General features: G+C 37.6%; 1 protein-coding gene across 5 annotated transcripts in view; it reads left to right on the plus strand.

The window, feature by feature from the left end:
• Positions 1–17,317, plus strand: part of PTPRK (protein tyrosine phosphatase, receptor type K) — a 466,477-nt gene that overhangs the window by 171,125 nt on the left and 278,035 nt on the right. For all 5 annotated transcript variants that reach the window (XM_006095061.2, XM_006095062.2, XM_023759153.1 and 2 more), the window contains exon 3: positions 11,868–12,139. In XM_006095061.2, coding sequence (XP_006095123.1) covers positions 11,868–12,139 — 272 coding nt within the window. The remainder of the gene's footprint in view (positions 1–11,867; positions 12,140–17,317) is intronic.

Consider the following 17,317-nt stretch of genomic DNA (forward strand, 5'->3'; position numbering starts at 1 on the left):
GTACTTCCGATCAAATGATGAAACCCAATTCAGTTATTACATTTTAAGAGGAAGAATCAGAGGCCCCGAGGTGGGCCAGTGCCCCTTGTGAGACCTTTTTTAAATTTAAGGACATCCTTAGCTTCAAGTCCTCCCTGGAAGCTCATTGTTGATGTCAGTGTGAATTTCTTCATGCACACCTAATTTATCCTCATGAACTGGTCTGATTCTCATTTATTTATTTTCACTTTTCTGGTGTTGAAGGATATTTATGTGTTTTTCTGTATTCTAAGAAGCAATTTAAGGCCAAAAGTACTAGGGGAGGATCATCACCATGGGAATCTTATTCCAGTTTTTTTTCTTTCTAAACACATATGTCTGTTTTTGCATATTGTCAGTTTTTTTCTCTCAGAACACTCTGCCTTTTAAATGGAATGCAGGTCAGTATAAACATATAAAGTGCACTAACAGGCAATTTTGGTTTTATATTTGAAAAAATAAATCAGGAATTGGTTGTTCAAATTCAAAAATGTTTGTAGTGAGGGTCAAGAGATGAATATACTGAAGATACCCAAAGTTGGTATGTGTGCTTGTTAGTGCAAGGTTAAATGGCTTTATCCAGCTGCAGACAGAGTTTGATGTGGGGTCTTGGAAATCACCTAAATTGTTGATCACTATTGAAATAATATTTTGGTACAAGATGGAAAGAATATTCTTAGTTATTAGAATTAGCCATATAAGTTAGAAGTTGAAAATGAATGTCTCTCTAGTATTATTTTTGTCACTATCCTATATGATAAAAGGCTACTATGCAAATTGACCGAACAGTGGAACGACTGGTCGCTATGACGCACACTGACCACCAGGGGGCAGACTCGCAATGCAGTAGCTTCCCCTGGTGCCTGGTGGTCAGTGCTTGTGGGAGCACCACTCAGCCAGAAGCCTGGCTCAAGCTGGCGAGTGCAGCAGTGGTGGTGGGAGCCTCTCCCGCCTCTGCAGCAGCTCTAAGGATGTCCAACTGCTGGACATCCCCCGAGGGCTCCTGGACTGAGAGGGTGCAGGCTGGGCTGAGGAGCTTCCCCCCCCCTCCCCCCCACCGAGTGCACGAATTTTGTGCACCAGGCCTCTAGTTAGTGATAAAAGGGTTTGAAACCAGCTTGTTGCAGTCCATGTTCCGTAACAATACATATATGCTGTGACATTTATTTGTTTAAATTTACTGCCATATTTATAAAATATTTAAGATTTTGTTCAAAAGTTTACAAAAAGCATTATGGAATTTGCAAGTATAATATACGTACAGCTGATTCACAAATGTTTATAGCCAAGATCTTTCCTCCAAGATACAGAATCATATATCTGATTGTCTACTTGACATCTTCTCTGGTATATTTCAACAAAATGAATGCCCCTTCTTTATTGGATGATATTTATTATTTTTTTGGCAGACTTTCCTATATTTGGTGAATTTCTTGCTTTATGAGTTCTCAAGGCCTAAGAAAGAAGTCAAACACCTTTCAGCTGTCCACATAGCTAGGATATTCACAGATGACCAAATCTCTATCATCCAGACACCCGAAGGAACTTCGATTCAAGAAGTTATTAACTACAGAATGAGGAGTTCCTTCTGAAAAGGGTGGAAGAAACATAGATATCCAGGGACAGCAAAATATGAGGCTCAGCCTGGGTGTTGGGAGCAGTTGCCTGTACACAGTAGTGGGTCTACACTGGAGGAATCCCGAGGTCTACTTAAATCATTGCTTGGGCTTTCTAACATCCTTCAGTAAGTTTATTTTTGCTGAAAACAATGCGGTAACTTCTGTTTAAAAGGAAGAACTGGAATTGATATTTTCCCCAAAATTGATCTTTGTGCACTGTGCCAAGACTCAGGGAATGGCACCACTGTCTTTGTGGGAGAGATACAGTTGTACATTTTGGACACCTGTTTCTTCACTTCTGTATCTTATGTAACTCCAAATCTTGTTGATTTTTACCTCCTATATAGGTTTTGGATTGTTGCTTCCCATCATCTCTATCATGCACTACCATAATTAAATAAAATTTTCCTCTACTAGAATTCTACAACTACTTTGTAACTGGTCTTCCTTATCCACTCTGCTCTTTATCCCATCACCCACCTATTCTGTACACTGTAGCCATCATGATTTTCCAAAATGTACACCTGTTTTAGGACAGCAACCTCTGCCTCCCCCAACCTCAGTCTCCTTCTATAACATTTAAGTTAAGGCTCTCTTGGTTTGTTTACTTCCTGCAACTCCATTTTTATCTCTTCTATTTCTTACTATCTGGCCAATCTTTCAGTCTCTCTTATGCAATATAATTTCCCCAGTCCAAGTTCTTTGCACAAATGATTTCTGCTGCCTTGAATGATCTTCCTTCTTCTATTCAGCTACGATGACTCATTCTTTAGATAACAGCTCCAACATCACTTTCTCACAAAAAAGAAGGGATCAGATCGTATCTTCCCATTACATGGTCCCATAGCCAACCTTTTTGTAAAAAAGATATACCACAGTTTGGTTTTGTTTTCTTAAAATAATTTTTTTAAATTTAATTGTAGTTGACGTACAGACATTTATATAACTTTGCTTCTGTTATTCTAAAGGTGAGCAATTGATCCTATGCTATGTGCTGAAGGTGTTTCTATCTTATGATTACTACTGAAATCCTGAAAATACATCTCAATAGTAGATTGAAAGATCTGAAAGTAAAACGTTTTAAATTACTGAAAGTTTCCTTGTTTCTTCCATAAAAGAAAGCACTGCCTTTGCGGGAGGTGAGGAAATACCTGTGTTCATTTGTTGGTCAGAGTTACTTGACCAACTTCACTTGCTTTGGCTAAAACTCTTTTCATTTTAGCTTCTACAGCAAGCATGTCAAACTCAAAGTCTAACACAGGCCAAATAAAGGAAGCAGGCGGTCTGCGGGCTGTGAGTTTGACATGCTTGTTCTACAGTATACCCCAGAAGAAAGCTTTAAAATGTTAGTGGGAACTGAAATTCTACAATTTCTCAATGTTTGTGTTTTCCCATTGAGCCTTAAGTAAGCATTTATGAAAACATTAAAGTACAAATCTCAGTTGCTCGCAGGGCAACAAGAGCACTGTTGGAATGGAGGTCACTTGCGTCATGCAGGTTTTGGGTTAAGTTTAAAAGGAATGTTTTGTTGGATGAGTATCCTGGGGTGATTATTTTTGCTAAGAGTAAGTTGAATTAATAGTATGACAACAGTCAGAAAAGTATTTTCATGCTCTTTCTTTCCTCACCATTTTGCAATATTGCTCATCACAATTGACCAAGTGTGTTTTGGTGATTTTTTATTTTATTTTATTTTTTTATTAACAGCTGGATTGGCAGTGTTGGAGGTGGAATAGCTTATCTTAGAGAACAGTGATCTGATTCAGTATTAGACTTTGCTCTGTATTGGGAACACTAATTCCATGAGAGCTCTCTTAAATTAATGTAGGCTTTGGAAACTTACAGAAATGTGTTATTTTTTAAATTTTATATTAAACTACAGGCCCGGTGCACAAGATTCGTCCACTGGGGGGTGAGGGGTCCCTCAGCCTGGCCTGCACCTTCTCGCAGTCTGGGGCCCCTCAGGGGATGTTTGCCTGCCTCAGGGGATGTCCCAAGCCGGCAGTCAGACATCCCTCTTGCAGTCTGGGGCTCTCGCAGTCCTGGACCTCTTGCTCCTTACTGCCCGCCTATAGTGGAGGTGGGAGAGGCTTCCACCACCGCCGCTGTGATCGTTAGCCATGAGCCTGGCTTCTGACTGAGTGGCGCTCCCCCTGTGGGAGGGCACTGACCACCAGGAGGCAGCTCCTGCATTGAGAATCTGCCCCCTGGTGATCAGTGCACATCATAGCTACCGGTTGTTACACAGTTTGGTCAATTTGCATATTAGGCATTTATTATATAGGATCTTTGAATATAGACAATTAATTATCTTGTGACCAAAATCAGTAATCTCAACAGTTGAGGTGTTATTGCCATGCTTTTATATTTCCAGGGACCACAGTTTCATATTTGTATGGGTTAGGAAGCTACTTGGAGAGACAGAAAGTAATTATAACCCCATTTTTCTCTATCACCCTGTTCTTCCCTCTTTTCTTTTTTCTTCCCAGATCTTACATTTTAAAGTTGAATCATTTATTTTTTTCTCTTTTTCTCCTCTCACTTGGATTCTTAAATTCTATATACTCAATTCTTTCTTTATAATCTCAATTCCCTTTTGCGCCCCCCCCCCCCCTTTATGTTTTCTAGGGCAGGCACTGTTTTCAAAAATAAGCAGACAGATTTTTGGTGTAGATAATACTTTGTAAAAAAAAAAAAAGATGTTTTCACTTTGATAGTTCCCATTTCTGTAATTCCCCACAACAGTGTTTTCAAACAATACTTTTATTATATCTAAAACACTTATTTTTTCTGGGCCTGAGATATTTGTCTCACAAATGGTAGAGGAGCCTTACCATTTGTGAGATCAGTGTTTTGTATCAGTGGTTAGGGTGTTAGTCCATGAACTGAAGGATCACAGGTTTGATTCCAGTCAAGGGCATGTAACTCAGTTGCAAGCTTGATCCCTGACTCTGGGTCAGGCCGTGTGCAGGAGGCAACCAATGTATGTGTTTCCCTCACATTGATGTTTCTCTCTCTGCCCATTCCTTTCACTCTCTTAAAAAAAAAATCAATGGAAAAATATTCTCGGGTGAGGATTAACAACAACAACAAAATGGTAGAGGAGAAGTGGATGGTTGAGGTGGGTGGGTGGCGTCAGAGTCAAGCTACAGAATCAGGTCTCTGATTTCAGAGCCTGAGTTTTTTAACCATTTCATAGATAAAATATGATTTCATTTGGGTTACAGTAGAATAAATGTTATTCATTCCTTTTTAATCATTTATAAAGTGTCTGTCACTGTAATTTGGAACTTTTCTGGCTGAATAAAGGAAGCTTCTGTGGTTGGCCCTTGAACTGCTCCTGTAGTCTGGTCACTCTTGAATCTGAGAACTCAGGTGAGAAATTTTGTTCAACCCGAGTTCTTTTCTAATTGATCATTACCATTTTATTTCCCAGGAGTAGTTGTTGACTCTTTTTATTAATTTTGAGTCAAAGCCTAGTTCTTCTGGGATATTAACATAGATATTTGGTACCTTTAGACATACTAAGACTATTTAACACAATGTTTTGACTTTGGGAATATCCATTTATATGGGAATATTGAAGTACCGTCCACTCATTCGCTACTGACTTTAATTTCTTGCCTTCTGTTATTGACAGAGTTAAAGTACATTCAGAAAACAGGCTGGAATTGTTAGTGTGATATTTAGTCTTTTGGCAGTTTCCAGAGGGTGCAGACTGAACTACCTTCTCCTATCTTTAATTATTCTTTCCAATCTTGCTTCCTTTGAGAAGGCAAGTGATGATTGCAAAGTTTGCTATAGGACAGACTCTTTTGCCTTTGTAACATATCTCTTATTATTCTCTCTCAAGCTGCTTTTTATTTTAGCAGCTACCTCTCAGAACATTTCAGTACCACATAACAAGAAGAGCCATGGGGGGAATGACGCAATTTCAGAATTGAAGAAATCTTAGGAGACCTTAAACTTACATCTATGAGTCCTTTGCTATTGTTTGTAAGACTGTGTGTGTGTATCTGCGTTTCCAGGGAGAATATTATATATTTATGACAGGTTTCAAAGAAAGAAAGAGCTTTCTGGAAAGGAGGGTTAGAAAAGAATAGGAAGCAAAGACCTGGGAAGGAGGGTGTTGACGCATTGGAGTGAAAGGTGTTAGGTAGAGCTGTAAACGGGTGAGGGAAAGTTTGAGAAAGGTTCAAGTGCCACTGAATTGGGAATTTTTAAGTGTGGTAATTTTTAACACTGTCATCTCATTTTTACATTTGCAGGTGTTCTTTTCATTTTCCAGCATGAATCTCTTTACTATTTGATAGAAAAAGGAGTGAGCATGCCTAAAAGGACAAATATTAAGATCCTTCTACTCAGCAAGCTATAGCACATATAGACAAGCTTATTTAGTCCTGACAGAAGACTTAATGAAAATTTTGGTGGTCAGAGTGCAGACCAAGAAGATTCATGCTTTTGCTTGTTGTAGGGGAATATTAGCACAATGTTTGGCCCAGTTTCTAAATCTTTACATGTAGCAGTTAGGAAGGAGGAGAATATTGTGCTAATTTTAGCTAAAACCTTCTTTCTATCACACTTTCACTGTTACATTTACCGTGTAGCTTCTCTCTTCTGATTGGACTCGGAATTAGGTGCTTTCCAAGAAAACATTTTACTCTTCCGAGAGAGATAAGTGGCCCCTATATATGTTATTTAAAATTTGTTCAAAAGCAGTGCATCATTAACCAGGAAGGCAGAAGCTGTGCATCAAGGTAGGGAAAGCTGGACATGGGCTGGGGCTGAGGAAGAACAATGGATACAGTTGGGTAGGGGTTTAGATAAGGGGAGGCTCTCTTCCAAGAACATGAGCCCACCTGGAGAGGAAAACCAGCATGCTATGCGGAGAAAATAGTGCGGGTTCTGCCAGGTTGGAGAAGGTGGCTTGTGAGGAGTAGTAGTGAGAGAAAACATGGCAAAATTGCTGTGTGATCAGATCCTGGAAGGGTGTCAGTAGGAAAGTGGGCATTTCTCTGTTTAGTTTATAGGGCACATTTACTGGATTTTGAATAAGAACTGACAATAAAATTATTATGTTGATGTACTATATAGAAGGAGTTTTAGGATGAAGTATGGAAACTTATTTATTATTCATTATTTTCTTTGCAGTTAATCCTGTTTCTTGTGTTATTATGTTATTCCTAGAAGTAGAGCTTAAAGATAAAATTTTCATTAAGACATACAATTCATAGGGCATTATTTATTCATCTAGATATTAGACTGGTGTTTATGATTATGGGACTTATTTTCTTCGGCTATTCTTTTAATAACAAATGCTATTTAGTCTAAGTATTCTCTACTTCTCTCTCTCTCTTTAACTGGATTGCAATGGAAGTTTTTTCTTGTTATTGTTTGCTGTTGTCAAAAGAAAGCCAAAATGCTGTTAATCTGTAGGATGCAAATAGGATTTACTTTTTAAAGGCAAAGTACCTGTTTTTATTTCCTAAATATTTATTATTACTCATTTGATATTCCTCTTGTAAAGCAGTATTCATGTAGTTTCTCTCTTTTTAAAAGTACAAATCTATTACATGTTTATTGTGGAACATTCTGTGAATGTATATAAACAAAAATATGAAAATAGAAGACAATTACAGCCCCCCCCACCTCGATAACACAACTAGTATTTTACTATATATTCTTTGTATTTTTCCAGTTATATGTGCATGTTTATGGGTGTACATGCATATTTATACATGAATACACATACATTTACACAAATGGATTTATTTAACAAATATTTTTCATAAATGACTATATTTTATAACCTGCTTATTTTACTTAACAAATTGTGACTATTTTCCATTAAATTTGTTTTAATATTATTCTTAAAGACTACTTAACTATTCATCAAACTGATTTATCATAATTTTACAAATTGTGTATTATCGGACATATAAAACACTTCTGATTTTCTCTATTTTAAACAGTGTAATGATGAGATGAGCATCTTTTTAAAACTATCTCTTTGTAAATATACAGGATTTTTTTTATCTAATGGACATTCCTAGAGTTGGAATTGCCAGACCAAACAGTATATGTCTCTTTTAACGGTTTTGATTCTCATTGCCAAATTGCTCTCCAGAAGGTTGCACTTAAAAAGATATTATAAGCCTTACCTTTTTCTCCAATGTCTTAAATGATATATTTGAGAATTCCATTATCCAAGAGCCCGTAAGGAATATTTGTAAGGACACTTTAAAAGTTAGTACATTATACGTATGTTCACACAGAAGTTTCATTATTAAGTGTTGAGGTAGCTGAATCACAACTAAATAGAATTTAATTCATTAGACATCTGAGGGATTAGTTAGCTGGTAACAGAACAATAGTAAGTAAACTGACATTTTAATCTAAAAAATGGCCGGGGAGGGTTGGGGGGCAGAGGGTGGGGGGTAAGAGATCAACCGAAGGACTTGTATGCATGCATATAAGCATAACCAATGGACACAAGACACTGTGGGGTAGGGGAGGCCGGGGGAATGTCAAGGGGAGGGGGGGGGGAAGGAGACATATATAATACTTTTTGTAATACTTTAAGCAATAAAACAAAATTTAAAAAATATAAGGGAAACGCATATTGTAGAATTTTATGACTCCAGGAGTTGGCAACTATTTATTCTGGGAGACTGTAGAGGTGGTTTTTGTAAGTTGATAAGAATAGCATATTTTTTTCTGTGTTTGGGATGATGGAAGGGATTCAGGTCAAACAGGCAGCTACCTTCACGGTGCCTACTGGGTTCATTGCTTCTGTATTTAGAGAGCCTTTGGTGCTAGTGCCTGCTTCTTCCTTCCTGGAACTGTGCAATACTAGTCAGTGCATACTGCCCCACAACACTAAAAAAAAAAAAAGTAGCAGAGGCAGGCTGCACTGACAAGAAAGCCCCTTTACAGTAGGAAGCAGCTGGAAACAGGAGTCTGCAGCTGGCGTGCACGGTGTCACCGGAGGAAGGAGCCTGACGGCGGCTGTGGAAGCTCTGGCAGGACATGGCCCAGGAAGAGCTCCGAGCGCCAAGAGCAAGAGCAGAGGGTGGAGCCCACACACACTTTAGAGATGTACCGGGGAAGGGAATCCTCCTAGTTTTGTATTCCACCTTCAAAAAAGTACTAATATGTTTTCCAATGAAATGTTCACATTATTTAAAAAGAGCCCATTTACAAGAAGTAACCTTACAGAAATGAAATATCAGCACTTTTAAAACATTTTATTTAACCTGCATTGAATACCCTTGAAATGCTGAAATAGTTTGGACAGCTTTTTATTTTGTGACTGTTGTCTTTCTAATAATGATGAGATTGATGTTCTGACTAATTAATATACTTTGTTCTTTTCCTTAGTAAGAAAATTATTGTTGTTTAAAAGTGTAACTAGCTAAAAATTACTAAATGGTCTTAATGGTAAATAACATGCTACTATACTGAATATCATAAAGTGTGAGGCAACGCATATTTTATTCCAAGTTTAACTTATCGGGGAGAAAATGGCTATTTGAAAATCCATAAGTCATTTGGGTCACTACTTTAAAATTGACAGCCAGAAATCATAATACATACTTGTAAAGACAATTTAGGTGCACTGCTGCTATACTATGTCACTGAAAAAATAAGAATGATTATAGCAGTGGAGGAATAGGTCACCAGTCTGTGAAGAGGTTGAGACCCAATAACACTGAGTATCATATCCAAGATCTCAGGCCTGGCCATAGTTAAAGCAATAATTAGTCTGCTCTGCTGTGGTGAATTTGAAAAACATCTCCATAAAGCAGTGATGGGCTTCTGAATGTGAAAATAGCCAAAATAGAAACATCCTGCTTCTATAAATTGGGTTGGGATCCAGGATATCCTGTTGGGGAAAAAAAAAAGAGCATTTAACTTTTCCAAAAATATACATGGCCAATGTATTTGTTAGTGTGCAATCTATTAGAATCAGGAAGGGAGGAAAAAAGGAATTCCAAGTTACAAGAGAAGATGAGAACTGGGAAAAATGATGTGAAAGTACTATCAGTGACTATCACTTTAGTGAGCTTATTCTGTACTTGGCCTGATAGTGCTGTCACTGGAGAATCCAATTCCTCCCTTGCTCGTGGGAGTGGGGTTCAGGTTCTTGGGGTACCACTGAAATAAGAATTTTCAGAAGCCCCACAGGCGAACGAGATGTGGTAAAAGGCTTTGTTTGTGTGGAGTTACATTTCTTGGATTCCAAAGTCCCATGCCTCTTAGACCAGTCCTGAGAGAGCTGGGCCTCCAGGAGAGCCCAGCCCGTGTTCAGAGCTTCTGTTGCATGTGGCAAACAGGTTCAACTACTTAAAGTCCCTTAGTCCATTGAGTGGGGACCCACATGGCTAACCTCCTGTAACAGGAGTCAGGAGGTGGAGGTGGAGGTGGAGGTGGAGGAGGAGGAGGAGGAGGAGGAGGAGGAGGAGGAGGAGGGAGCTCTCATTTGTTTGTTTCAAAGTTTAAATATTCATGTTTCACGTGCTTGCAGTGACCACGCCTATTCTGTCCACTGACTAGCTCCCAGGTGTGACTGAGAGGCAGGTAGGCACATTCCTGTCACTCAGACCTTACTGGGCATGCTTGCAAACTGCCTTTGTCCAGGTCCTTCCTTCAACCATCAGCAGGGAAGAGACTTGGAGACCGTTAAATTAGCAAAGCTGTATAAATGGCATACCTATATTATCTAGTCTTCCCTTTACTCCTCCCCTGTTAATAATAACCAGGTTATTATTACAGTATCAGAGTTATCATATCAAATCTTGCCACAAGCTCTGAATCATAATACCACCAAATGGGAATTGGTCAGATTTAAACTTTTGATTTCCTATGTAGTAGAAGTCCTCTATCTTACATGGTTTGCATACATTTGGGGGCATTTAATTGAACTAATTAGACTGACAGTCAATGAATGTTTAGTATCATGGGTAAAAGTTTTAGGGAGGAAACCCAAAGGGTTGATTAATCCTATAAATTGCTTAGGAAGAGAGGTCCAAATACAACCCTTGTGACACTGCGTTCTGTAACACTACGCCTAACACATTTAGGTTAAATTTACATCCTAGGGGGAAGTATTTATTGTACAATAAAAATTTGTGTTCAACCTTAAGTATAATCAAGAAATATATTTCCATTTCTGTGGTATGTGTCCTTGTTAAAATGCATAGTGACATGAGAAACACTGATTGTTTTTCCGGAGATGACCTTGAACTAATACCATCAGCTGATGTTCAAGTTCCATTTTTGAACTTTGTACTATATGACATTTGCCTACAGTGCAGGAACTGTATGTTTGAGGGTGGGACTATGAGATACTGTGAGGATAGGGCTCTTTATGTCCTGTGCCTTCCCATGATAGACAACCAGTGAATATTTATTAAATCAACGGAAGTAGGGTAGATTTGTGATTTTCAAACCAGGTTCCTGAAGCTATAGAAGAGCATAAGGACTACTGCAGAATTGGGACCAATGGCCATGATGATTAGCTGAAAGCTTCATGGATGAGGCTCTAGACAAGTGAATCTTCCCTATATCAGATTCTTGGTCTAGAAATTTTGACATTTTAAAATTTTAGTCATCAGACTTACACTGCAAAGTATACTTTTTTTTTCTGAACTGAAGTTCAGAGTGGGCGGTACACTGCAAAAGGTTACACAGCTTTTATAACTGATGATCTTGGGATTGGACATAGAACTGATTGTAGTATCTACACTTTTAGTCCATTTCTCTGCAATAATATTATGAATATGGAAAAGGAAAGATGCATGTTCTATGTAAATCAGGCCCATAAGGTCTTGCTTTGTTTGTTTGAAATTAAAAGACTTCTGCTTAGTAATACTAAAGATTATTTAGTCACATGTGGATTTGAACCAGGCTCTACCTGTTTGACTATTCAAATAGTCAAAGAAGTTACTAATTATTTCTCAATTTTCTAATTTGTGAAATAGGATTAATAACAGGTTATTGCAGAGAGAAAATGTATAATACATGTTATGTGCTTTGAACAATATCTGTCACCTATAAGAACTTCATTTATTTACTTGTTTGGTATCTGTGTCTCTGTTCTGGAAGATGTAATCCTGAGTTAAATGTAACACTCAGAATAGATTGGTATTGTGTTTAGTATTCTTTCTTTTATATATTCCTTTTTGCTTATATATTTATTTAACTTTATTATATGTAATGTCATTTCAGGTTCCTATATGATAGTGGACTCTTCAGACCACGACCCTGGAGAAAAAGCCAGACTTCAGCTGCCTACAATGAAGGAGAATGATACTCACTGTATTGATTTCAGTTACCTGTTATATAGCCAGAAAGGGTTGAACCCTGGCACTTTGAACATATTAGTTAGGGTGAACAAAGGACCTCTTGCCAATCCAATTTGGAATGTGACTGGATTCACGGGTAGAGATTGGCTTCGGGCTGAGCTAGCCGTGAGCACCTTTTGGCCCAACGAATATCAGGTAATCATCCTTTCTTTTCTGGTTAATGCTTTGATGTCATTGCCCCTCACCATGTATATAATGCTCAGATGTAAATATTAGCCCCATAGAAATGTAAGGTTGTCCATCTAACCCTCCCCCACCCCTTCCTTGAGCAAATGTTTGAATACCTTGGCACAAAATCTTGAAAAATGGAGAAAAATCATTCCACCTATAGGAAAAAAGTAGTTCAGGTACAAAATTTGTTGGTTGTTTGGCAAAAAGCTACTTATTGACAGATATATTTCTGTGTGTCTGTGCAGGAAGAAATAGTTTTTGATTTGAATGCAATATTCAGATGTGATTGGTTTACTCACTTCTTGAAAATAACATCTGGAAAATAAACATGAAATAGTGTTTCATGAAATAAGTTATTTAAAAGGGAGGCAATTTGAATAATTTTGTCAGTTACTTGAAGAATAAAAATAAGTAAACAGTTCTGGCTAGGTGGCTCGGTTGGTTGGAGCATGGTCCCATATATCAAAAGGTTGAGGGTTCAATTCCTTGTTAGGGTACATACCTAGGTTATTGTTCGATCCCTGGATGGGGCACGTATGGTAGGCAACAGATTGAGGTTTCTCTCTCACATTGAGGTTTCTCTTTCTCACTGGCTCTTTCTCTCTCTCTCTCTCTCTCTCTCTCAACAACAATAAAAATATATCCTCTAGTAAGGAATAAAAATAAAAAAAAATTAAGCAAACAACAATAAAAATATATCCTCTAGTAAGGAATAAAAATAAAAAAAATTTAAGCAAACGAAATAAGGAAAGCTTTCCACACATGTCTTTGGATTTTTCCCCACCAGAAGTTCATTTACAGGATCAGAGAGTGTTCAATAATCCTCACTATGACATTCAGTTCCTGGAAATAGAAAGTTACCTCTTTTGAAAGTTCACTTTTGTGTCAGAACTTGCAATTTAAACTTTTAAATGGCTTACTTATTTGTAGTTTGTTAAAGAGTTTAATGAGAATGTGTTTATGTAATAGTATATTTTGTAATGTTCAATGAGTACTTTATAAGCTCAGAACAGTTTCATTTCTGTTATTTAAAAATTAACCATTTCTTCAGTTTAGGTTTGTCTTTATTCCCAATGAAGGGGAAAATTCAATGTATTGTTTTAATTGCTTTGTTTTGAGTTGATTTCCTATGTATTAAAAGCCTTTTGCTTCATAGATGTTGTTCCACAGGTAAGGTTCTCTATTCAGGGTTATGTGTCTTTTGAGATTTCAGTGGGGTTTCATTAGGTAGTTGATTCCATTATTCCAGAATAGAAAGATGTTTTTCTTCAGTCTGGGAGAGCCGGCCTCTTGGGAGGTCAGAGCTTTGGGAGGGCTGCATTTGTGGTAGCTGGATTGGTGGACTAGTACTCCAGTACTGGAAGAAAGGCCAGTGGGCTCATCTCTGACAACAGGGGGCTCCTGGCTGGCATTGCTGGGGCACCCTCACCACGCACTGTCATATTGACTTCAATAGCTGAAAAAAAGAAAAGGCTTTGATTCAGCAAAACAATACTGTCAACGTATTCAGACTTCCTACAAGGCCCAAAGAACAAGTCTAGCAAAATTGTTAAAATTTTGGGTTCTAGGGTCATATTGCCTATAGTCAACCCTGATTGCTCTTTGCTACCTGTGTAGATAGTTGGTGAAGGAATTGAATTGTTGGTTGTACTTTAAAATAAAATCGAGTTTGATGAATCCAGCAAATAATCTCTATGGTATAATACTTCTGTTCCTTTGTGACTAAGAAATGACATGCATTGATTACTTTCCCCTTATTTTTTTCTAACATCTCCCTTTGAGTAATATACATTAATAACTCTTTGTATGGCCCAGATTCTGCAATATTAATTTTAATGTTGAGTTATAGTACCTAGAACTGGATGAATGCTTCTTTGTTCAGTCTTATTTTACATGACAAAGCCCTCCAGTTTACATGTACCTGTCATGTTTAAGTCAGCAGTGTAAAAAGGTTCTGTGAAGGTTTCAACCTGGCCAGTGAGATCTTTTTGGAGATCTCTTGTCAGAGAAAAAGACTGTGAAATATATAGAACCTATGGGTAAATGTCTGTTGCAGATTGAAATTTGAGCCACAGATCATTTTTTAAGTGCTTACATTGCTTCCACACATTTTCCCTTAACCTGCAAAACTTCACAATCAATGAGAGTGAATAGCAGAGTAGAACATTTTTCATGTGCTTAGTTAGTGCTCAATAAATTATTTGGTTGATGTTTTCATCGATTCTGTCAGTTAGATACGTATTTGTACCTGTACATCAGTTATTAGAAACAACCAGCTCAACACAAACTATATTTATGTTGCCTTTTCGCTATTAGGAAACAGCATGAAAACTTTTGACTACTGCTTAATGCAGAATCTTTATGGATTTTTTAAAAATGTAGCCATTGCAGTGGGTCATGCTAGCTGCTTACTCATTTTCATTCTTAAAGAAACACTGCTATTTTATTTTTTATTTTTCCCAGATTCTAGATTAAGTAAAGACATGCATAAAAATTATTCTCTTTTTCCCCATAATTTAACTCAATTTCTCTTTTCCAGAGAACTTATACTCTCCAAACTTCTTGAACCTTTTTTTTATACTCTACTTTTTCTAATTCCTTGTCTTTTTAAAAAAGATATATATGTGTGTTGATTTCAGAGAGGACGGGAGAGGAAGAGAGAGATAGAAACATCAGTGATGAGAGAGAATCATTGACTGGATGCCTCCTGCACACCCCCTACTGGGGATGGAGCCTGCAACCCAGCGTGTGCCCTTGACTGGAATCCAACCCAGGACACTTCAGTCCCCAGGCTGATGTTCTATCCATTGAGCTGGTTAAAACTGGCTAAAGCTAATTCCTTGTCTTTTGTTGTATTTCTAGAGGGGAATCCTATATTTTCTTTGCTTGAGCCATTAATATCTGACCACTTCTCTAATCATCCCCTTTCTCACCCAACTTTAACAACAGTAAAAACTACCAAAAAGAAAGCCCAAGTGAAACTACCTTTAATTAATATGGGCTAATTTTTGTATAAAAATCATACTCCTAGAAGTGGGGGGAAATCCCCTCATTTTGTGTGACAAAGCTCCGTTGCTTTCACATACCTGCAGTGTTCCTCTCTTCTCCATTTTCCTGTTGAAATAAAAATCTGCTCTGATTTGTCCTTCCTAGTGTTTCCATCTTGCCAGATGCCTAAACTGCAGGTCGATGTGGTAATTTAATCATATTTGCTATGGATTATTAAAAAATGAGGAGATAGTAGTTTTTTTCCCCAAAAAATATTTTTTATTGATTTCAGAGAGGAGGGGAGAGGGATAGAAAGATAAAAACATCAATGATGAGAGAGAATCATTGATCAGCTGCCTCCTGCACCCCCCACACTGGGGATCCAGCCCGCAACCCAGGCACGTGCCCTGATCGGGAATCGAACTGTGACCCTCCGGTGGGGCAAGACAGTAGTTTTTAATCCCAAGAAATTTAACCTCTTATTTGAAAAAGGAAAAAATAATATACATGACATTGTGAAATGAAGGCAAAAATGATTCTCCAAATAATGAATTCTGGTTACCTAGCAGAGCAGGATAAGGCTCATGAACTTGGGGCCAGCCATTCTGGGTGAATCTTGACTTTAATTTTGCAGCTGGGTGGCATTAGGCATATTCCTTAATCTCTTTGACTGTAGTCCCCTCCTCTGAAAAATGAGGACCACAATAGTACCTACCTCATTGGCTTATTTTATCACATGAGTCCATATATATGGTGTTTAGAAAAGTGTCTGACACATAGTATGTGTTTACCATAAAGTTTAGTTAACATTATGATGGGTAAACAAAAAATTTACAGACGTTACTAGATTTAATATGTGCTCAGAATTTTCTTGTTTTGAAATCATGCTATTTTTAAAATAGACTTCTTTTTTTTTTAGAGCAGTTTTAGGTTCACAGCAAAATTGAGAGGAAGGTACAGAGATTTCCCATATATCCTCCACCCCCACATATGTATAGCCTCCCCTATAATCCACATCAACCAACAGACTGGTATACAATGGAGGAACCTACATTGACATCATAATCGCTCAAAGTCCGTACTTAATTTTAAGGTTCACTCTTGGTGTTGTACCTTCTAAGAGTCTGACAAATGCATGACATGTATCAATCATTATAATATTATACAGAGTTTTTTCACTGCTCTGAAAATCCCCTGTGCTTCACCTAGACTTTCCTCCCCCTCCATGCTATTCCGTTTAGGTTTTTTATTTATTAAAATGTCAACTTACTTGACACCTTATTAGCATGAGGTCAAACCGTACTCACCCTTGGGTATACTGGGCACGTCCCTCTTCCTCTGAGCCTTACTGTCCCTCTTCCTCTGAGCCTTACCGTCTTGCTTGGTGATGTCAGAGATAATAATGCAAAACAGATGTGGAGTGTAGCCTTAAGGAGCCTAGTCCAGATAGGAAATGTGAAACATACCTAGATAAAATTTGAAATAATACAGCAATTGTTAAATGACTTAAGAGAGATAAATATGAAATGTAGCAGGGAAATGAAAACAAAAGATAGATTTGTTTCCAAAGTATTTTGAGGCCAAAATGGGACTAGCTTTCTCCTGTACTAGATAGTTTTTCTTAAACCACAATTATTTAGAGCTAGCACTTTCTGTAGTGAAATAAAACAAGGAAATGCAGTTTCTTTTATGACATAAGCACTGCATTGATACGCTAATATGTAAGGAACTGTTTCTCACCTGTGTCTTCAAGGCAATAGATGTCTTTTCTGCTCAGCATACTAATTATAGAAAATATCGTATTATGTTTGTTTTACTTGCAATGGTCACAAGATACTAATTCTGCCTATTTTTATAGGCCTCAAGTAAGTATTGTAAATTTTTAAATTGTTTACTAAATAGAAGTAAAATGGAAAAAAAATTATGAGGCATGATCTCGGTGTTAAATTTCAATGGAAGATCAGCATACCTCTAAAGTATAATTTTCTCCACTCTGGAAATCTGACCTGTCTAGTATGCGTAAACTAAGTTCTGCTTTGGGATTAAATCCATTAGTTTCTTACTGAACAGTGAGGTTGTTACCAAATGAGGCAGGCAGACATAACTTCCAAAACTATTAGCGGAAACCTAATCTGCTGTTTTCCATTAACTGGG

The sequence above is a fragment of the Myotis lucifugus genome, unplaced genomic scaffold (genome assembly GCF_000147115.1).
Source record: "Myotis lucifugus unplaced genomic scaffold, Myoluc2.0 scaffold_150, whole genome shotgun sequence".
Taxonomy (NCBI): domain Eukaryota; kingdom Metazoa; phylum Chordata; class Mammalia; order Chiroptera; family Vespertilionidae; genus Myotis; species Myotis lucifugus.